General features: G+C 33.2%; 1 protein-coding gene across 10 annotated transcripts in view; it reads left to right on the top strand.

The window, feature by feature from the left end:
• Positions 1 to 4,291: 4,291 nt before the first annotated feature.
• Positions 4,292 to 23,553, top strand: part of PPFIA2 (PTPRF interacting protein alpha 2) — a 110,563-nt gene continuing 91,301 nt past the window's right edge. For 5 of the 10 annotated variants that reach the window (XM_039235560.1, XM_039235558.1, XM_039235557.1 and 2 more), the window contains exons 1-7: positions 4,321 to 4,434; positions 5,432 to 5,566; positions 10,814 to 10,897; positions 11,157 to 11,288; positions 12,837 to 12,899; positions 17,598 to 17,689; positions 21,769 to 21,904. In XM_039235560.1, the coding sequence (XP_039091491.1) occupies positions 4,381 to 4,434; positions 5,432 to 5,566; positions 10,814 to 10,897; positions 11,157 to 11,288; positions 12,837 to 12,899; positions 17,598 to 17,689; positions 21,769 to 21,904 (696 nt within the window). In that variant the 5' untranslated portion in view covers positions 4,321 to 4,380. Of the gene's footprint in view, positions 4,435 to 5,431; positions 5,567 to 10,324; positions 10,387 to 10,813; positions 10,898 to 11,156; positions 11,289 to 12,836; positions 12,900 to 17,597; positions 17,690 to 21,768; positions 21,905 to 23,553 lie in introns of those variants that run through there. The other 5 variants (XM_039235566.1, XM_039235564.1, XM_039235563.1 and 2 more) reach the window with 2 other exon arrangements.

Here is a 23,553-nt window from a genome sequence, read left to right as displayed (position 1 = left end):
ATGAAGTACCAAAGTATATGCAGTGACTCCTGCATGCAATGTATGCCGTAAAGTCAGATCAGTTCATTATAGGCTCAATAGTAATTAATAATCAAAAAGCTATTATTTATGGAGTGTTTATTATACATAAGACTACACAGGCACTTAAAATATTATATCACAACAATGTTATATGGTGTATTAGTATCCCAACCAAAAACAGAAAACAAAACAGACAAGCAAACAAACAAACCCAGAAAAAAGAAAAGAATGAGTTATAAAAAAGTTAATCAACATTCATCCATGATAACTGAGTTAATAAGTAGCAAAAACTGGGATTTGGAGCTAGTATGTGCTACTCCATTGTTCATGTTGTCAAGAAACATGTATGTGTCTTGAACTGAACTTATTGCTATTACAATTTTGTAAGAAATGTATATATCTAGGCTAGATTGAGAATTCTCTTTTTTGGCTACAAAAATTGACATAATATTCCCAGAGTTCTATATGAAAATGAAGTTAACAAAATACAGCTTAACAATTTTAAGCACTCTGAAGGAATCCTCTAAGATGACTCTACTCTCATTGGGCCAAAACATATAAAATTGAAAGTCAAAATTTCAAACCTGTGTATAGATTGAAAAAGTCAAAATTTAAAATAAAATCTTCTTAAATAGTAGCTTTTATTTGTGTTGGCTAAAATCTAGAGATGTGTAGATAATGTTGAAAAAATTAATCTGGGTGATTTTTTGCCAAATTGGTAGATTCATTGAATTCCATACATTTGAACTGTAATATTAACATAATGATCAAGTAGTCTTTAATTGAATCTTGAAGATCCATAGGATTGAGGTGGGCAAAGAAGGTAATAAAAATGCATTCCAGACACAAATGAAGTCTAAAAGTGCATTAGTTTCTTAGGGCTCCCGGAACAAATTGCCACAAACTGGGTGGCTTAAAACAACAGTCATTTATTCTTTCACAGCTTTGGAAGCACCAAGTCTGAAGTCAAGATGTCAGCAGAGCCATACTCCTCCCCCTGAAGGCTCTAGTGAAGAATCCTTCTTTGCAAACTCTTCTAGCATGTGGTGGTTGCTGGCAATCCTGGTCTTCTTGGCTGATGGCAATATAACTACAGTCTCTGTTTCTCTCTTCACCTTGCCTTTTTCCCCTGTATGTCTCCATGTCCTCAAATCTGCCTCTCCTTATAAGAACACTTGTCATTGGATTTAAAGTCCACCCTAATTCTGTATGACCTCATCCTGATTCTATCTGCAGAACCCTATTTGTAAACAAGGTCACATTTACAGGTCCCAGGTGGACATGAATGTGGTGGTTTTTTTTAGGTTTTGTTTGTTTGTTTGTTTCTGTGTGTTTTTTTGTTTGTTTGTTTTTTGGTTTTTTTTGGGGGGGGTGGTAGTTGGGTGGGGAGGTCCACCATTTATCCCAGTACATAGAGATAGAAGTGTCAGGTCATGAAACTACTTGTTTTCTAGGCTTTGTCGCTCAGATTTTCACTGAAGATGGAGGGGAACATATTAAGGTATTTAGGCCAAGAAGCAGTACAATCAGACTGGCATTTAGTATTACCTCTTGGTTAGTAGCGTAGAGGGTAAGGAAGCAGGAGAAAGACCAGGAGCAAGATCTGGGTTAGATTATCAAGTGGGGAGTTATGGTGAAGATTTCAAGGATGATTCTAAGAAAAGCTGATTTGATTAGGCAAGGGGACTAAGGACATAAGGGGTTTCATGGTAGAAATGCTGTTTTTTAATTGCTTTTAATTTTTGCACATACATAATTTTTCAAAGACAAATAATATCAAGAGGGTATGAATCTAAACACATGCACATGTGCGCGAGCGCACACACACACACACACACACAAAGTGCCTACTTACTTTCCATCTTACTTGCCTGAGATTCTTAACTTCAATCCTTTAGCTGTTGTTCTATTTGCACTCTTATTGAATCAATGCCTTGCTATTATATGAGGATTTTAGTTTTTTTAGGTTTACTTATTTATTTTGAGAGAGACAGAGAGAGTGTGGGGGGGGGGGCAGAGAAAGAGGGAGAATCTCAGCAGGCTCCGCACTGCCAGTGCAGAGCCTGATGGGGGCTCAAACTCACGAACCTTGAAATCATAACCTGAGCCGAAATCAAGAGTCAGATACTTAACCAACTGAGTCACCCAGACACCCAGTGGATTTTAGCTTTCTTATTCCCTCTTTTTCTCTTTCGCCCATCCTTCCACTATAATTACCCCCAAATCACATTTAGTGTCACCATTATTATGGCTGCGTAAATAATTTCCACAACTGATCCAAGTAGTAGTTTCCTATGATAGCATTCGTTTTGTTGTACAGCTTTTTGTTTTTCCAGGATTGTATTAATTACTTGATACGTTTATTTCCTTACTTGTTTTTAAAACTATGGTGTATCTTTCCGGCCACTCCACCAGACTAGTAAAATTTCATAATTTCAATTCAGTTACAGTCAGTGATCAAGCAGATACTTTGTAATTCTTATTCTTATTTTCTTTAAATCATTCCTTTTTCCTCTTCTCTCCAAGCCTGATCTGTACAAGCTTATTTGTAAGCCTGCTTCATTGTTTTAGCTGTAGTTGTAGGATTTACTTTTGCTATCATCTTGAAAATCCAGGACAGAAAAGTGATCAAGGTCCCTAAAGCAGAAAAGGCATACAGTCTAGAGCACAGATAATGATTAAAACTTTGAGAGAAAGTGAACACTTGATCTAAAACTAAAAGCTAGAGGTTAAAGATCTGTGCATATGGTTATTTCCAGGTGGTGATGAGGGAAAATCGGGACATTGAAGGACTATCCATATAAGGGTTTCTAATATTTCTTTTGGAAAAATGGAAGCAAATGTATCTGCTCTGTGCATGTGGCAAGACTGGCTCCAGATCCTGAAGGAGAGGACCAGAAGGACTAATTAGGAACACTAATCAAAGTAATTGGAAAGTAACATATGGGAACCACCACCACCATGTCAATTTTGGGCTCCTTATGCAAAGGAGCTTCCCACATTATCAGGAAACCACAGCAGGCCCACGAGCCTTGCTTCCACTGCTGACTTTTCTTAATAACTTTTTTTAAAAAGTAGGTTATCCACCTACTAATAAATGTTCGTGGAAGCTGTTAGGAAGACAAAATCATCACCAAATTATCTATGAATTAGATGGTTTAAAAATTATAGTTGAGTGGGGCACCTGGGTGGCTTGGTCAGTTAAGCATCCGACTTTGGCTCAGGTCATGATCTCACTGTTCATGGATTCGAGCTCTGCATCAGGCTCTGTGTTGACAGCTCAGAGCCTGGAACCTGCTTCACATTCTGGGTCTCCCCTTCTCTCTGCCCCTTCCCTGCTTGCACTGTCTGTTAAAAAATGTTTAATAAAAACTAAAAAAATATAGTTAAGAACATTATTAATGACATGGTTATTCCATTTGCACTAATAGCTGGTTTTTCCCTAGAGTTGTGTGTTCATTGAGTTCTCTAAATTCTTTTTTTAATTGGAATATATGTAAGAAGGAAAATGGTTAAGTTCCAAAGTCAGTTGGTCAATTCATTTGTGAATATGACTCTAATGTACTTTTCTGGGGCCTTCTTTTTTTTTTTTTTTTTCTTTTTTTTTTACAAATGTTTATTCATTTTTGAGAGAGAGAGCATGAGCAGGGAAGGAGCAGAGGAGGAGGGGACAGAGGATCCGAAGCGGTCTCTTCGCTAACAACAGCAAGCTGATATGGGCTCGAACTCCTAACCATGAGATTGTAACCTGAGCTGAAGTCGTACATTCAACCTACTGAGCCACGCAGGCGTCTCTGACCTCCTTTTTTAGCCACTGAGTTACTCTTACTTATATATGAAGATGAGGATACTGATGATATTGGTTATCCATATTTGAAGGTTGCTTTGCAGTTTGGAACGGTAGCCACCATTTTACCGATTTTATGGTTTACAACTATACGCATAATTGTACTTATCTCTACTGTATAATGAGCTAATTTATCTGCCACTATTTTTCTAATGCCGGTTCTACAGTAGGCAGTTTCATGTACTCCACTGCGTTCTCAGAGAGAGAAACTTTTTGGTAATCCGAGATGGAAGAAGAATTCTGACAGATAACTTGGGAAAATTCACATGAAATTTTGCATACCTTCCACGAAAAGCAAGAAATGAATATTACTTCAAGAAAACAATAGCTTTATACCTCACTATTTTATTTAAATAACAAGACAATACATCAAACTATCTGAAAATCTGATGTTAATTTATTTATTATTTTAATTGTAGGCCATGGCACAGAAGGAAGATATGGAAGAAAGAATCACAACCCTTGAGAAACGTTACCTCAGTGCTCAGAGAGAATCTACCTCCATACATGACATGAATGATAAATTAGAAAATGAGTTAGCAAATAAAGAGGCCATCCTACGGCAGGTTGAGTATCTGTGTCTTGGTTTTGTTCTGGTCCATGTGTTCTCTCACCATTCTCACAAAATACAGAGTAAATAAAATGCAGGATTACTTGGCATTCAACTGTTCTCTAAAATTAGAATGAAACTGACAAAACAGATGTGATTTCCAGCATGTAATTTACAATTTTGCCTTAATAATAATGAAAATAGTTACTTTGGGTCTAGACATGAACCAGACTCTGCTAAGCAGTTATCATGTATTGCCTCACTTAAATCTAACCACCACCTATGAAGTAAGCACAATTATGTCAAGGCACTAAGGTTCACAGACATAAAAACTTTACCAATGTCACACATCTGATAAATGCCAGTTATTAATGGAAGCCTAAGTCTATTTGGCTCCAGAGCAGGAGGGGACAAACTATGGCCCATGTACCAAAACTATAGCTCTGTTTTATAAATAATAAATAAAGTTTTATTGAAACATAGCCATACTTGTTTATTTAATCATCTTTTATGACTGCTTTTGTGCTACAGCAGCAGAATTGAATAGTTGGAACAGAGATTAAATGATACACAAAGTCTGAAATATTTATTATCTGTCCTTTCAGAGAAAAAAAAAGTTTTCTCAACCCCATTTCTAGAGCCTGGGCTCTTAATCATTGTGCTTCATTACCTCTCTCACTCCAGTTAATACTATAATTTTCAATATTATGCTATCATGGTATGTCTGAAGTCTTAGTATTGAGTTATATTCCATTTGTCCACATTTATACTCACTAGTAACTTTTATTTCTTTTTGCTGCCATTGGTAAGAGCTATTTTTTTAATGTGCTAATTGTTATTAAGGAATGTGAGTAAGTAATATTTGAAAACATGAATGCAATCCTCTCTTTGCACAGTAAGTGTGGTATTATTGGCTGATTTTAAATCTAGAATAATGGCAGAAACCCTAGCGACTGGTGTTTGTTATCCTTACTGTGACTCTTTAAGTGTCTCTTTTTCCATCCCTATTTCAGATGGAAGAGAAGAACAGACAGTTACAAGAGCGTCTTGAGCTGGCTGAGCAAAAGTTGCAGCAGACTATGAGGAAAGCTGAGACCTTGCCCGAAGTAGAGGCTGAACTGGCTCAGAGGATTGCAGCTCTGACAAAGGTAATGCCATGAAACAATTAGTCAGTCTAGATATACTTATAGAAATGACTAGTGATCTACATGGAATCTATAGATTTTCTTTAGGTTTTAGAAATTTAAGTTTATTTTGTCTTTATTATATTGGTTTGTTACTTAGATGAGTTTTTCGTATTATAGATCTTGTTTATGATGATATGAATGATTTAGTTATGAATGTGATTTGATACCTTTGCCTGTTTAAACAGTAGCAAAAAACAAAATTTTATATCCTGTTGGTTAATTTTCCATGATAATATTTGTACATTAGAATAATCACTGAATGGAAACAAATAATGATGAAAATTAATACATATATAGATAAGTTAGAATAACTTAATAGACTCAACTCTATTCGAAAGTTACTAAGTATAAAGAGGTTTTAATTGTTATAATTTCTTCTGAACCATTTAAATTCAGTAATAATCTCAAAAATGTTCAAAATTATCTATCTTGTTATGGCTGTCAAATTCTGCAATTATCTGCATACTTTAGAATTTTGCAACCATTATAAAGTTAAAAATGACTGTTCTTATCATTCACAGTCAAATGGAAATGACAGTGCTTTAGAGCATTCAAAGTGTATGTGTCACTACAATAAAAGTTCAAATTTGCTCTCTAAAAGCATGTTTTACTTTTAATATCAGCTCAAAAATGTACAAATATTTTAGATGTTCATGCAGCCATTGCTCAGTGCTATGGTTTCCATGCACCCTAAAAAATGGGTAAGATAGATATGTGAACTACAAGTTACAAATTCTGGCATTAGGGATTATCCAAAACAGTTGATGTGGCAATATAAAAGGCACACACATTTGCTTTCCCAAAAAAAGTAAATAATTAAAGAGGAACAGTAGACTGATGCCTATTGGTTAAAATAGGATAATTAGTCGGGTAGTAAAAAGACAAATATTTGCAAAGTAGAGAAGGGTAAAATGTATTGGAATAGTTGCTTGCCTGCAGAGTATTGGAATAACTAGCTGAATAAAACATTAGTGTGATTAGGATAATGTCACAATCTGGATCCTTCTATAGTCATAGATATACCATAAACCCTTCTGGCAATTTTAGAAATGTGTACTTTCTAAAATAAAGATAAATTTATCATTTAATTTGAGAAATATTCTCTAAATTATATAAAAATGTGCAACTGTAGTAGTAGTTTTCTACTTTTTTTGCAAGCATATTTTAAATTACTCAAATATGGATAAGGATATATATGTGTGTGTACACACACACACACACTAAGGCTCTTCATTTGAAGAACATGAACTTATATAAGGAGTTATTGAATTGAACTATTTTCAGGAGCTTTAAGTGAGTGGCTAAATAATAAAAATAATTTTGTAAAATTCTATTGTAAAATAACCATCAATACTATCCTGAGTAAAATACAAAAAGTTTGGAATCTCTCCCGAAGTAATATAATTTAAAATTCACCAAATAATTGCTCCTAATTAACCTCTGATGGACTGAGGACAAAACATACTTTAAAATATAATACTTGGTTTATGAGGCTACAAAGTATATATTCCTAAGCATCCTTAATTTAGAATATAAAAAAAAAGCTTGAAATAGGTGTCTTATCTTTTTTCCCCTCATTTTTTTCCCCTGGGGCTCTTAGTTATTTATTTTTGATACATAAACTCATTCATGTATCCAAAATAATTTCCTCAGTTTATTTCTAACTAATAATATATTGCTAAAATTTCACTTCCTCTGAATTCTTTTGATTTCCTCCTTTTTTGGTAGAGTTTTACCCTTCTTAAGTGTTAAAAATGCTAGAATTCACTGTGCTTCTCTTTTTTACTGCTTTCTCTTCAGACTGACTTTATATCAACACCATTATTTCAACTAGAGTTTCTAGATTATTGCCATTTAATACCCACTTGTCTAGAGAAGAGGTTTTATCCTCAACACACTCCCAATGCTTGTAACATTTTTATAACATTTGAAGATGTTCTTTCATTTGTTTTCCCAAGTTTTATGGCTACAATGATCTTGTACTTTTTCTTCTCTGTTCACACACCTTTAGGGACTATCTCTAGAACCAGTTTTTTTTTTTTTCACTTTCATTTAGTTTTCAATATCTCACTGTTACTGATCATCATAATCTTTTTCTACATCTTATTATTTTTGATACTAAAGTAAAAAGATTTCTGCTTAGCTTAAACCTAGGCTTCCTTATCCTGTATTATCAGCGGCATTCTAAATAATGCTTCAGACACTTTATTTTGCCTTTGTATTTTTTTCTGCTTTTATTATCTGCTACCTATTGCTTTCTTCTTTTTGCCCTTCCCCTCTTTGACTTTTATTTCTTCTCCATTTCCAAATCTACTCATGTTTTTCTCAAAGCCAATTCTCCCTATAATTTCCTCTGAACATTAGCTCATTTGAAATTTCTTTCTGTCACATTAAAGAGTGAAGCCAAGATAAGCCCTATATCCCATCAAGGAGTACAAAAATAGATTGTTTTTGTGTGACTTTTGTATTTACACTAATTACTTAAACTACAGTCTTCATAAGGCTAAGATGAACATAAATCAATAGTAGTAGAAATTGATCCCAGTGTTTGTTTAGAAACGATGTCTGAATTTATTCTTTGGTTGATAATGTGTGTATGTGAATGTGTGCATGTGTGTGTTTGGGGGGGTAGGTAGGGAAAGCTCATTTAAGGCCTTAGAAACTCAGAAGTATTAATTCATGGCTATGGATAAAAGTTAAAATTTGGCTATGGCAAGTATACACATAATTAACCAATAAAGACTTTGGGATCCCAGTTTTATGATATGATGTTTACTTCTCTAATTAAAATGCATATTCCCTCAGCAAGGACATAATTCGTATTGCATTCCATAGGTATTTCATTCATTTTTAGTACCAATAAAACATATCAACAATAACAAAGGAATTTAAACTTGATAGAATTCTTGCTCAGTCTTTGAAGTGAATTTTCACAATGTTTGGTATGTTTTTGATAGTTAAGATGGAAAGAGGTATAAGTTTTGAGGACCTTTGGAAAGCCTACTGGGCTTGTGTTTTTGAAGAGGCAGTTTTGGAAATTGAAATGTTCATGCTTTGACTACCTTGAATCAATCACCTGATTAATTTTTATACCACCAACTGTGTGTTAAAATGTACTTTTGAGAGATTACAGATACCTTAATGAATTTTGATGATATTATTTCAACAGCATTTTGACCCATTTACTATATTCTTATTTGAATTCTAGGTTTTAAGTGATACTAGAAAACCATTTTGTGGCATTTGGGAACTATGATAGCTTTCTGTGTTTCTTCTGCTTGGAAATTTGGGGAGAGAAATTATTTGTTATATTATTTTCCCCATTTATGAAACAAGAATATCAAAAGGAAAATCTTACAAATGTAAATATTGAGTTATAATCTATATAAGTACACAAGTTAAATGTTAAATATTTATGTTATAGATTAGTTGGAATTTGTTGCGTAAAATAGTACATATGTATGTGAGCCAATACATGAATAGGCTACTATTTCTTTATAGGTACTGCATGACATATTTATATATAGTCCTATATTTGCATAAAGTAAGTTTCATTGTTTTAGAATAAACTAATAGTATGTAATAGAAAATGCTCTGGAGTTAAATCTTATAGATCTGACATACGATAATTTTGATGTTATAAATACTTGTAATTATAATTAAAATGTTGATTTAACTTTACATGTAATCTGTGCCTATCATACTAATATGATTCAGCTATCAGCAATGTCACATGTGTTAACACTCTGTGTCTTGTGATAACCTGACAGTCACCTCCAAGACATGTAACTAACCCTGGCACCGGGCAAATATTAGCTGACAAAGGCACCATGCTGCCTGCTCACTTTAGGGCACTATTTTGTTTCCATAGCAACAAATCAGTGTAGAAACAGTTTCTGAGTGGTTCCTAGTGTCATTCAGGAGACATCGTAAATAAATAATCTTGTCCTCACAAAATATTGTCACTTTGATAATTTGAGGACTTCTAATCACTTTTATTTAAAATCTCAAATAAAGACTACATCTGAGAAGAGGTGCCAAGGCACTAAACCTATAGTCACACTGTGTTTTCAAGGACCAGAAGTCATTTTGTAAGCTTGTCACTGTTGCTGAGGAAACTCAATCCTGCTTGAATTGGAGAATACCCATAATAATTAATCCTGTGGCTTAGATTTTACTTGATTTCTACAGTGTTAGGTTTGTAATAAATGTTTTTCCAAATTTATTTCACCTGGGTCATTGTCTTAGCATACACCTCAACGTTGAGACCCACCGTTTGCCTTACTTTTAAGTAATATGATAAACAAACAAGCCAAAATACAAAACTTTTAACAATCTATCAGAGACATATTCTAGTGTTTGGTTTCCCATAATTCCAATTATTACATGACTCTTTCAGAGTTGCTTTAATTCATTCTGTAGTAGTCTTTCATCGCCAGCCGTCACTAACCTTCCATACCTTAGGTTGGTAGCTTTTTATTTGGGCATATCATTGTTTTTCATTTATAACCATTGACTGCATCGTGTTCACCAGATATCAGTGTAGTTTTTTCCATGTAAAATTCTGTCTATTAAAGTATTAAATTTGCTGTCACATTTTTCTTTTAAGCATTCTGTGCTATGTTCTGTTCAGTGTCAGTGTCTTTAGTTCTGATTTTTCAATTTTGTCCCTCTCCTTTTCCTTGACTTGTTAGTCTGATCCAACCTCTTCTACCTCATCTGATGATTATCAATATGTTATGGAAGCTAAACTACAAGAAATGATCTCCATACGTAGGAAGGTAGTCCTACTGGACTTTACTTTCTATTGCTAAATAGAATCCATCTAAGTTTTTCTTTTCATTTATAAAAATTATGTTATTTTTATTTATTGATAATCAACCATCTGTGCAGTTCAGTGCTTCAGGAGCTTAAGATTGGACAATGGCAGGTTTGTGTTCAAACCATGCACAGTCTGCATGTTACATTTGGCTGATTTCATTGCTCATAAATAAGTCCAATGTTTTGCTGATGCTTGGATGTAACAGGCCTTTGTAGCTGACACATTTCAAGCAATGCTGTTCAGCTGCCTGTTTAAAAAAAGTTTATTTTTTGAAAGTTACATTTGCAGTTGGTAGTAGCTTGCTTTACATTTTATTTCAATTTATTTAGAGGTAAAGTATTAATCAAATCTTACATGTCAGGTACATTTTTCATATTTCTTAACAGGCTGAAGAGAGACATGGAAACATTGAAGAACGCATGAGACATCTAGAAGGTCAACTTGAAGAGAAAAATCAAGAACTTCAAAGAGTATGTATATTAAGAACTACTCCCCTCCATCATCAGTCTATGGGCATGTAAGAAATGAATGTCTTTCTTGATGAGGTTATATTTAGAATCTTATGAATATGCTCTGTGCATTTTAAAGGAAAAAAAAAGTTTCTGCCAACTTAAACACACCAGACATAAAATGAAATCCAATTTTAAAACTAGAAAAATATAAAAACAAACCTGAATACTTTTTAAATGATTGTTATCTCAAGTTTATTTATTTTTTCTTGAATATAAGGCTAGGCAAAGAGAGAAAATGAATGAGGAACACAACAAAAGATTATCTGATACTGTGGACAGACTTCTCACTGAATCCAATGAACGCTTACAACTACATTTAAAGGAAAGAATGGCTGCTCTAGAGGAAAAGGTAAAGTAACAGAAGAGTAGAATCACATGAACATTTATCAATGTTCTTATGAGCATGGTTGTTTTATGCCCTGCTCTGATTATAGTATTGGTCAGATGATCCACTTATTTTCCTTAACCACATATGACATAGTCTTAGAAGTTAAAAAGTAGTTTCTGTAAAAATGTGTAATATATATTTTTAAATGAGGAAAAGTGCTGCATGGTATATAAATCTTGCATATTATCATGATGATATAGATAAATGTATTAAAATATATTTTGTGATGAAAATATTTAGTTATTCTTTACCTGGTGTGCAAAAAAAAAGAGCAATGAGACAAAAGACAAAAATGGATATTTTGGTGATGTCTTGCATTGAACTATTCAAATATTTCAAGTAAGTAAATCTACTCCTAGTCTGAAAGCCAAAATGAGTGAGTGAGTTTATATCACCAATAGGACTAGTATTAATCCTACTATAGAGTTTAGGAATACAATAATTTCAGCTGCATCGATTCCAGAAAATTGTTTCTTTACAGTGTGCAAAATCATTCACAATGCTATGTGTCTTATGGCAATGACCATACCAGAACGAGTTAATGAGCTGGTTGCCAATTTCAGAATAGAAACAAAGGTAGACGCTAAAACCAGGCCAACAAATCAGTTTGGAAATTGAGAATGAATGCCAGTCACTACTTAAACTAGACATTTCCCCCTGATCCAGACACTGAACCAAAATAGAAAAAAATACTCCCATGAAATTGTTAAAGTAAACTGACTACTTTACATTACAGAGATAAGGCATGCCTTATTCCGGTTCAACTCCAAATGCATGGCCATTTTACCAATCACTACAGTCTTAGTTTAGTTTTACTAAAATTAAATTTGGAAAAGTGCATTTTTTAAAATCATGCTTTGTAGTAATATAAAAAGGTATAAAGCTTTTACAACAGTAATAGCTTCATGACAAAATTTTTAAAAAAATACCTATGATGCAACTTACTTCTCCATGTCATGAAATGTAACACTTTTGTAAATAACTAAAATTTCATTTATATTCCCTAATGATTTAACCTTTATTGGAAATTATTTTTTCTGGATTTGAAATAGAAATCCAGAAATTAAACTTTCAATAAATTCGATTCGATAATTTATTTTTTCCTCAGATGATAAAAATGAGTTCAGCTGAATACTTTATCTATAACATCTTTGGCTAATATATAGTTAATTACTCACATTTTCTCATTTTAAAAGTAACCTAGTCATTTCAAATTTTAAAACACTGGGAAGAGGAAAATATAAGTAACTTAGAAGATAATATTTATTCCATTTGTCAATCCAAGTATTACAAAATAACATTTCCCATTTAAATTATGTATTTTTCTAAATGTTAAGGTATTATGTTTAAAGACTCTATTTAAATGTGGTTTCCATGGAAACCAAGAAATAGATGTACCAAAGAAGGAATCAAAGAGAAGGAGTCAAAGAAGATTCTTGAGCAAAGAAACATTAACCTACATATTTAATTATTTTCTCTTTAGTTAATTATTTCTTTTCTTTTCTTTAGAATGTTTTAATTCAAGAATCAGAAACTTTCAGAAAGAATCTAGAAGAATCCTTACATGACAAGGTATAATGGAAACTTACATATTACCCATTTTTCTATTTTACACTGATGAATGTGTTGTAAAATAAATTTGATAATAAATATAGGATGCTATCTTTTTTAAACAATTTTAACTTTTATATTATATATACAGAAAATTGTACATATCTAGAGAAGTCAAAGTTTTTACAAACCAAACACACTAAAAATCAACACTCTTATAGCCCCCTTCTTGTTAAAATACAATTATTACTTTTATTCTAAACAATAATCACTGTCTTATTTCTAAAAAAAAAAAAAAATGCTTTGGACTTTTTGTGCTTTACCCAAATGGAATAAACTAATTTGTATTTAGTTTGAGATATCATTTAAGCAGACATGTATTAAATATCTATTATGAAAAATGATTGTGCTGAATTATGTTTGCAAACACGATCCTGGTTCCGAAGTAGCTGAAAAGCATAATTGAAGAGCGGGAACATACCTTTGACAAAGCAGCAAGGTGCAGAGAAACAGTTGCTGAGTGTCAAAGGAGTGAAATAGGTAGTAAAAGCTACAGGTAGGAGAGACCACCATATACTGCCACTGTAAATAAGGCTTCAGGGAGGTGTGACTTGACAAAGCTCTGTGGAAAGGTAAGAATATGTTACAAGCCTCTTAAATACAGTGCATGGCATGTGGCATGATTCCTGGTGCTTTGGGCCAGGAGAGAGTGAGTAGGAGTTTAATTTCTTAAATAATAATGAACATAACATGAGGCACTGGGGTAGCTCAGTCAGTTAAGCATCCAACTTGGTTTTGACTCAGGTCATGATCCGAGGCTTGTGGGATCACGTCCTGCATTGAGAGCGTGGAACCTGCTTAAGATTCTCTCCATGTGCCCCTCCCTCTGCTCTTTCTCTTTAGAATATATTTTTTTAACTTTTTAAGAAATAATGAGCATAACAGTTTGGCTGGAATCAGGTATTCCTATTATAGGATATATGGTAGAAGAGGCAGATTAGGACCAACTTACGAAATGTTAAAAGCTGTAATTGCTAATGTGTCTCCTCCTCCTTCATTAGCCTGTAAATTTTTTAAGTTTATTATTTATTTTGAGAGAGAGAGAAAGACAGAGCATGCAAGCAAGGGCAAGGCAGAAAGAGAAGGAGAGAGAGAAGCCTAAGAAGGCTCCATACAGTCAGTAGAGTCTGATGGAGCGTTCAATCCCACCAACCTTGAGATCATGACCTGAGCCAAAATCAACAGTCAGATGCTTAACTGACTGAAGTACCCAGGTACCGTGCCTATAAATTTTTGTTAGCAATTTTACCTGATTTCATTTTGTTTAGCTTAGGAAAATAATGTAATATAAAATTATTGACTTAAGAAGTGACCTATAAATGTGTGTTGAACAAAAGGGAAGAGAGAGAGAGAGAAGAATCAAGGGAGGGAAGAGATGGAGGGAGAGGAGGGAATATCTGGCAATAGTATGGTATATGAAAAGTATTGGAAAAGATGAGAGAAGAAAGGTTTAAAAAAAAGAACAACTGTACATTTAACCCCACTAAATTCTGCATATTATGATTTTAATTTAAAACTATTTGGCCCCACAGTCAGAGTCTATATGATCTCCTGAAAGATAGATCTCTCTATGGCAATACAATATGGTCCCCAGAAGATAGCATCTAATTCTTTCCAAAGAAGTTTTAAAAAAAAGTCTACAGAGTGAAGATGTCATCTCATCAGGCTCTTGAAGGCACATAAGATCTTACCAAATAGACAAGGGTAGGGCAGAGGTCAGAGCCTATGTGAGAGCACAGAGAAAACAAAGATGGTTGATTTGCTGATTTACCAGAAGTTTGCTATGACTGGTATGTTTAAAGAACTGGGTAGTGACCAGATTGTGGATTTTGGACTTGATCCTGTTATGCAATGTTATGTTTTCCAAAGCTCTGTGTGCTCCTGGCAAGATTCCCAGAACCCACTCCCCCACCACCTACCCAAGCCTTGTAGCTTCAACAATCTGCCTAAGCAACCAACAGTACTAATCAGTCCATGCTTTGCACCCTTGTTCACGCCAGTAACTAGAGGAAGCAAATCCCAGGTCATATCCCATTTCTGAATATCATCCCACACAGCTGAACATATTTCCTAATCTAACCATATCTCCTATAACTTCTTAAATTTCACTCAGTTCTCTATAACTGACAGTCATTCATTAGCCAAATCTCCTGTATACTCAACCTCTTTTCATTGTTTCTCTTCGTCATCTTGATCTGCAAAATTTGAAATTCCTAGGACTGGTTTTGAATTTCTTCTCATGTTTACTCACTGAGTTCAGTCTCCTCTGATCTCATGGATTTAAAACCATCTATAAATTGAGCATTTCCTAATTTAGATCACGTACTGGGTCCTCTCTCTTGAGAGAGTTCACGTATTTAAGAGCCAACTCAATATCTGTATTTGGATACTTTGGCAACTCAAAAATTCACAGGTTCAATCCCCCCTATCCAAAATTCAGCACCACCAACCTAAACCATAACCAGCAGTAGTCTTCTCAGTAAATCACAACTTCTCATCTAATCTTGGAGTTATTCTTGACCCCTTTCTTTATTCACACCCATTCAGTCCAATAGCAAATTCAGTTAGTTCTGTCTTCAAGATATAACCCAAATCCATTCAGTCTCTAACACCTTTATCGTAAGCCACAGTTCTCTTTCATATGTTTTTGGGAGATCAATAATAATTATCTTTCTTCCCTCCCTCCCTCCCTCCAATCTCATTTAACAAGAGTGATCGTGTCACCACTTTGCTCAAAAATCCTTTTTTTATTTCCTGTCTCACTCACAGTAAAAACCAAAGACTTCAAAATGGTTGACACGGCCTTTTAGGACTACCCTTCCCAAGCCCAGCAACCAAAACTTTTCTAAGTCTGTCCCCTACCTATCTTTCTCTTTAACCTGTCCAACCCAGCTGCAATGATCTTGCCCTCTCCTTCAACAAATATACTCCTTCTCACTAAGGAGCATTTGCACCTGCTACCCCTTTTCCTAGGACATCTCTATTTTTTTTTTTTTAACTTCTTTCCTTTCTTTAGGTTTTTGCTCAAATAGTACTTTATTGGAGAGATCTTCCATGCTTCTCTTATTTTCTTTTTCCTACCAACATCCTATAGACTTTGTTTATTGTCTTTTTTACTAGATTATAAATTATAGGAGGGCAGGGAATTTTTTATCTTACAACTTTATCTAATGGCATAGCACAACAGAGGTTCCCTATGCACATATGAGGAACTAACAAAAAAAAGGGATTAAAGTGGAAGTTGGTGAAATAATTCAGGAAAAAATTAAGAAAGTGTCGAGTAGGATGGTGTTAGTAAGAATAAAAAGGACAGATAAAAATATTGGGAAAGCCACATTAACAACAAAGTATGGTGAGAAATGAGGTATGAGTCAAGTAAAATGTCAAGTATTGGCTGCTGGGACGGGAAAAAAAACAGTAAAAGAAAATCTAGAAGGACACATTTAAACTTTTACATTATAAAATGTTTTAATCATGAAAACAAAATTAAATGCTTACAATGCTTACATAAGCATTTAATTAAGGACTATTAGATGACCTTTATCATAGAAACTTTACAGACAGAAACTGATAATGCCAATCAGAAAATTTTCAGATGTACAAATAATTCTACCAATATCAAGCTCACAATTTTAACATATCAGGTAATGACTTTTCTTCATCTTTTTTAAAAATTTTATTTACTTTTGAGAGAGAGAGAGAGAGAGAGAGAGAGAGAGAGAGAGAGAATGCAGGTGAGGGAGGGGCTGAGTGTGAGAGATGGAGACACAGAATCCAAAGTAGGCTCCAGGCTCTGAGCTGTCAGTACAGAGCCCAAAGCACAGCTCCAACTCACAAGCTGCGAGATCATGACCTGAGCTGAAGTTGAAAGCTTAACCAACTGAGCCACCCAGGTGCCCCAGTTTTTTAATCCATTTTAATCCATTTTTCTTTCTCCTTTATCATGTGTATTACAACCCTTATAGAATAATCAAAGTTCTTCTCTCCCTGAATAAGACCTTTTCTTTATTTTTTTAAATCTACTATGATGGTTATGATTCTGCATTTTGAAGAGATGTATACATAGCTAGTTGTGATCTTAGTATTCCTATAGGTTTGCAAAAATTTAGGATTAGTGAATATAGACAATGTAGATAACTTTTTTTAAGGAAGAAAAATTTGTATTATTTATTTTTAACCCCAACTAATGGAAAAACAAGCTTTACAGGAGTTTTTGACAGATCTTTTCATCAGAAATTAACTGATGACCATGAAAGTGATTGCAAAGAAATAAAGATCAAAAGAATTGATGTTGGTTTTACTAGGAAATATGATCATTCATATATTGAGTTCAGTTCATTGATGGTGAAGTTTAAAGCATAGCATATTATTCTGTGTTTACTTTCGTCTCAGCGATCTAAAGTACTGCTTTATAAGACATCTTCAAGGCACTAATGTTTGGATAACTTTCTATTGATTTGTGCTATTCACATTTTCATTACAAGGGAAAAATGAGGCATATTTTACTGTCATGTCTAATGACCTATGATATATAAAAATATATCCATCAGTTTTCCATCTTTAAAAAGCCATTAAGATTGATAGCTTGGTTTATCATAATTGAATGTTGGTATTCTTGGCATATGCATATCTTCTGAGTAAAACTTCTTTGATTTTTAGGAAAGATTAGCAGAAGAAATTGAAAAGCTGAGATCTGAACTTGATCAATTGAAAATGAGAACTGGTTCTTTAATTGAACCCACAATATCAAGGTAACATTAAATTAAAATCGTATTTATAGCTTGCCAAAAATCAGTATGAATTTTTTATGGTTTCATATCACCTCAAATAAAACAAAACATGCCTCTTATTGCTTAGCAGGCATTGCCCTATGTTTAGTCCTTACTCCTTACTGATTTACTGTTTCTATATTCAAAGATAGTTTTTTAAGTTAGTAATGTGTTCTGCAAATATGCAATAAAAATTTTAAGTATGATATTTTGTATTCTGCATTTAATTACACAGCTATAAATAACATAAAAAGAGTCTTAAATGAAGTAAGGAGATTACATTCCTCATTCTAGAAAGAAGCAACACCTCTTTTCTCTACATGCAGAAATGCTTTCAATGTTTAATGTTACTGAAAAAATATCATTGATTATGGTCACTTATCATCCACCTATCTCATTAAATTAATTACAAATACAAAGTGAAGGAGAACTTATGCATGTTTTAAAAACAAGTAAATTTAGCTGTACTCATCTATTTTGACTCAGTACCTCACCTTGACTCAGCAATTATATAATTATTTACTCTCTAGATAAATAGATTGATCTTGATAATTCACATATAATTTTTTGTGCTTAGGGCCTTTTATTTAAAGTTAATGAGAAATCCTACAAGGATTTAATCATTTGATCATTTATTTATTAGACAACACAATCATATCAATTGTTTGAAACATTTGACCACCATAGACTTTGAGAAGTTCATTTTCCTTGGTCTTGTGCCTATTCTAAGAATATTCTCTCTGCTGGCACTAGAATTTATGTTTGTTTCGGTTACTGTAATCTCAGTACCTAAAACAAACAAACAACCAAACAAAACCTGGTAAAGTGTATACTCTCAATAGATATCATTCATTGAGTAACTATGTTAAAAAAGAATTTTTTAGATACTCATCTCAAAAATCCAAGTTAAAAATCCTAAAGGTGCTTATATTCTCTTGAATGTAAGTATTAGTAAAACTAATGTGCAATATTTTGAGTATTTTTACCTTCAGTTTAATATAAAAAATGCAGTTCTGCAAGCATAAAAATACCCAAAGAACTTTCAAACATGTAGGTCTTTAATTTAGAAAGCTATGTTTAGTTTTCTAATTGCTTTATTATGAGTTAGGTATCTGAACTGAAATGATTAATTCAGTGATACATGTTCACATGATAAGATGATGATAATGGTATTGATGAAGGAGAAAAAGAACTGATAAAATAGCAACAGAATAAATACATAGAATGACATAGTAAACAAATTTAATATTTTTTTTAACAGAAACAAATAGCCATTTTGTTGGCTTTTTGACATTTGGTCTCAGAAATTTGATCTCAGAGTTGGGGGAGAGAGAGAGAGAAAAAAGACTCTTTAATATGGAGAACAAACTAGTGTTTATGAAGAGGGAAGCTGGGTAGGGAGGTGGGTGAAATAGGTGAAGGGATTAAGAATATACTTACCATGATGAATACTGAGTAATGTATAGAACTATTGAATTACTGTACTGTATACCCGAAACTAATATAACATTGTACATTAATTATACTGAAATTAAATATATATGTATATAATATCCTTAAAAAATAGAGAGTTGTAGAAGTGTTATCTACAAGTTTTCAAAGTTCATTGCTACAGTGAGTCATCATGGACAGCCTAATAATATGACATTTATCCACAATGAAGGATCATCCTGGAAGCTTGGGAACTACATACAGAACAATTCTTTTTTGATACACTAGATTGTAGTAGAAACAAAACTAGACCAAGAATAAGAAGACTGACATTTCTAGGTCTAAGACATATAATTATTAGCTATTTCATTTTGGAAAACCCATTTTCCTTAAGAAGTTCAAATTTTATATATATTTTACATGAATTATATATAAAATAATGCTTATGATTACCTCACAAGCTTACTTTGCATATAAAATGAAACTAGTGAGCAAAGGGGGTTTTATAAGCAATAAATCAAAAAGTACAAAGTATTATAAGAATTACTGATAGACAAACTGATAGAATTTATAATATGCTATAGGATAACAATATGTATTGAATGGCAATTATTATTGAATATTCTTGCTTCAAAATGCACAATTTAAACAGACATAAGAAAACAGAAGATGCATAGGAACTTCACTGATCTTACAGATGAATGAATAATACACCTGTTTCAAATGGGAAACACAGGGATACTGTGCGGACTATTACAGTAAAGGGAATACAGGGGCTATATAGTATAAGACAATGGGAATTTTCAGCTGAGACTTTAAAAATGTTAACTACATAAATGTGGGAAGGGACTGTTTCCAACAGAAAGGACATGTTTGAAGGCTCAGGATCAAATAAAAGTGTGATCAAAGGAAAGACTTACTCAAGAAATTGAAAGAAAGTCAGTACAGCTGGATGGAGAGAGAGAAAGCAGATAGTAACTAGAAGTGATGCTAGAAAGTAGAGCTCCAGGTAAGGCCCTTGAAGGGGATTGAGCAGGGCATCAATAGAAGCAGATCTGTGTTTTGCGGTTCACACTTTTATAAGTGACTTGGAGTTGAGAGATAATACAATAAGAAAACAATACCCCTCGGATAATGAGTTATAATATTAGAATTGCCACTTCAATGACCAAAGAGATGTTACCCAACCAATAGCAGGCAAAAGGTACCTAGAATGTTCTGAGGTAGATTGTTTAGAGTGTATTATAATTAATTTCATTCATTTATGAGCTTACCAGACATTTATCAAGTGTTTATTACATGCTAGGAACACCTCCTTCAGCATACAGTGGTGACTAAAATCTGACCTTTGTTCATGAAACAATACCCTATTATAAATAGAGTTTGAGAGAGGTCCTATTTATGAATGTGACCTGGTTCATTAGTTTTTATATATGGTTAATCCATAATAAAACCAGTTTCCTTGACTAAGTTTCAAGTTCACTGATATAAAAACAGTAACTGCCTTCCACATGGAGGATGATTCCTTAGTTCATTTGCTTTACATTTCTATTTGACAGAACAAGGATTTGCATTACTTAGGTCAGTGTCTTCTACCATTGCAAAAACCTAGACCTCACCTAACCTTTTCTGGCCTTGCCAATAATTTGGAAATGCTAGGGTTTTTTTTTTTTCTTTTTTCCCAAAAAGTACTATTAGAGGAAGGTAGATCAGTAGGAGCCCCAAGTTCAACAGAAAATACAGTGTTAAACATATTTCCTACTGATGATGGATCATTTTATAGGACAGCATGCTGTCACTATTATCATCATCATTATTATAGCAATAAACTGAATTTGCTATAAATCTATATATAAATAACATGTCTAGTGAAACCTTTATTACACTTTGATTACAGTGTTTATTGAAAACCAGTGTGATGATATTTTTCGACTGGAATTTTCCAACTATTTCATCTTTAACCAGATTTCAGAATCAAATTTGCTTATCAAAAGTTTTTTTTTAATCTTTTTGAAACAATGTCTTATCAATAGCTGAAAATTGTCCTGGTGGTAGATACTGTCATATTTAAAAAATAAGATTATTAACGTTGGGTCAATCTAATTTTAAGTATTTTGTTAATTTCCTAAATTGACAAATAGAACACCCTAAGAGAGCATTCTGAGACCCCAAAAGTTTGCACATTTTACTGTTAGATTAGTGGGAAATACTTAAAACATGTACAGCAATAAATAACATATATTGATATGTACACTAAATAATTCAACTAAATAGAATTGCCAGAATTTAAGCCAATGGATTTTGGTTGTCAATCTTAACATGTTTTATTTTACTATCACATTTGAAAATGATGATTAATGGACAGCTTTTTTATATTCTGTTTAAACAGAATAGTCACTTGCCTTCAAGAATGGACCTGAAACTGATTTTGACATAAGCCTCAGAAGAGACCCAAAGAGTCATGACAATTCATCAGTTTTCTTCTGTGACATTTTTCTTTTTCCTTGAGCATTTATGCTTTCTTCACTTTTTATGCTTTATTCTTTATTGACAATGGAGCATTTCATAGTGATTTACTGGAAAGTTTAACTTTTGAGATTGAGTATGTTTCATATTTTTCCTTTTTCCAGAACTCATCTAGACACCTCAGCTGAGTTGCGGTATTCTGTTGGGTCCCTAGTGGACAGCCAGACTGATTACAGAACAACTAAAGTAATAAGAAGACCCAGGAGAGGCCGCATGGGTGTACGAAGAGATGAGCCAAAGGTTAAAATTTTTATTTCAAGTTTCTGATGATTCTAAGTAGATATACTACTTACTTACTATATTGGATAGAATTTTAATACTGAAAGAATTAAAAATGCTAGCATTTTTAGTTTCAAGCATGACAAATGACATTTTTTTAAACTATAAGTAATGTAAAACCACTACTATGTGCCCGAAGTTGAACTGTACATTCCCCATGTGTGTATCCACATAACCTTATGAATTCGGCACTGTTTTTATGTTAACTTCAGATATAAAAAGATTGAAGCTCAGAAGTTTTAAGACCTCAACATTAATTACACAGCCAGCAAAGTGACAGAATCAAAACAGGAAACTCTGTTTCAAATTCAGTGCTTTTATCCAGTATGCTGTATAGCCAAATAAATGGACTTTTGGGTTGCTTGGGCACTTATGCATTGGCATTCGTATTGTCAATTAAAATTCATTAAGTATTTTAATTATAATTACCATTTTAATAAAACTTTTTGAAAAGTGTACATAGACTATTGAAAGTGTTTATAGAGAACTTTTCTGATAAATTGCCATGGCACCTTTCATTCGATTGATTAATTTGTAAGCTTATGTATATTGTAAGTTTACCGTTACGTTTTATAGTGAAGCGATACAGTTCCTTTGTGCCCTAAGTATAGCTTTTTCTCCCCAACCACTTTTATGTGTCAACTTCTTTATAAGCTACTTGTCCTTATTTGTACATGGGTTTCTGGATACCCTATGGTTTTTCATTGGTACCCGTGTCATGAATAAATTAATCCCTCATTGTAGGCATCCAATATTTGTTAAATGAATGAATAAAGAATTGAACAAATGAAGACTAAATCAAATCCATATTAGTTCTTTTCATATGATGAATAAATTAGGGCTACTTGTACCAAACTAGTTTGTAACACAAATGTTAACTCAGGTCCTCAAATCTTAAATAAATACTAAGAATAAAACCATGTAGTCACCCCCGAAAATCATTTTATATCATCACAACAATGAAAAACAATTTTTTAATGCAGAAAACTATTACTTTCCTTCCTCCCCTACATTCAGATCACAGCTTGAAAAACACTGGTCAGTTGGTTACTAAAGATTTTCACTGGGGCACCTGACTTTCTCAGTCAGTAAAGCATATGACTCTTGATCTTTGGATCATGAGTTGGAGCCCTACATGTACAGATTACTTACAGAATTTTTTTTCATTCACATGAGGGATTTATTATATCAAATAAAAAACATATTCATGTAAATTAGTGTGCCTTGGGCTTAAAAAATCAATGAAGGATTTAAGTGATCAGAGCAGTTGCGATGCAATTAAATTATTTTGCAATATATTTTAATAATCTGTTGTTATAATCTATATAAATGAATGTTGGGGAGTGAATTACTATATAATTTGTGTGATAATATTTGTAGTCAGCCTATAGTAGGAAAGTGCAAAACTAAATAGCGTAAGAGAGGGAAATGCTTCAGCACAAGTGAATAGAGATTGTTATATTTGGAAAGAAGGAAAAATGACTCAAACATAGAAGCTTGAAAGTAATTGATACCTTAAATTGGGGTTGAACCAGAAATATTACGTAAGTTTATCATCACTATTCCTATTAAAGTCTTGATATTTATGCTGACAGTTAGTACCTGCCATT

Source organism: Hyaena hyaena, unplaced genomic scaffold (genome assembly GCF_003009895.1).
Source record: "Hyaena hyaena isolate Hyena2069 unplaced genomic scaffold, ASM300989v1 scaffold_99, whole genome shotgun sequence".
Taxonomy (NCBI): domain Eukaryota; kingdom Metazoa; phylum Chordata; class Mammalia; order Carnivora; family Hyaenidae; genus Hyaena; species Hyaena hyaena.
This window is presented reverse-complemented; position numbering and strand designations above follow the sequence as displayed.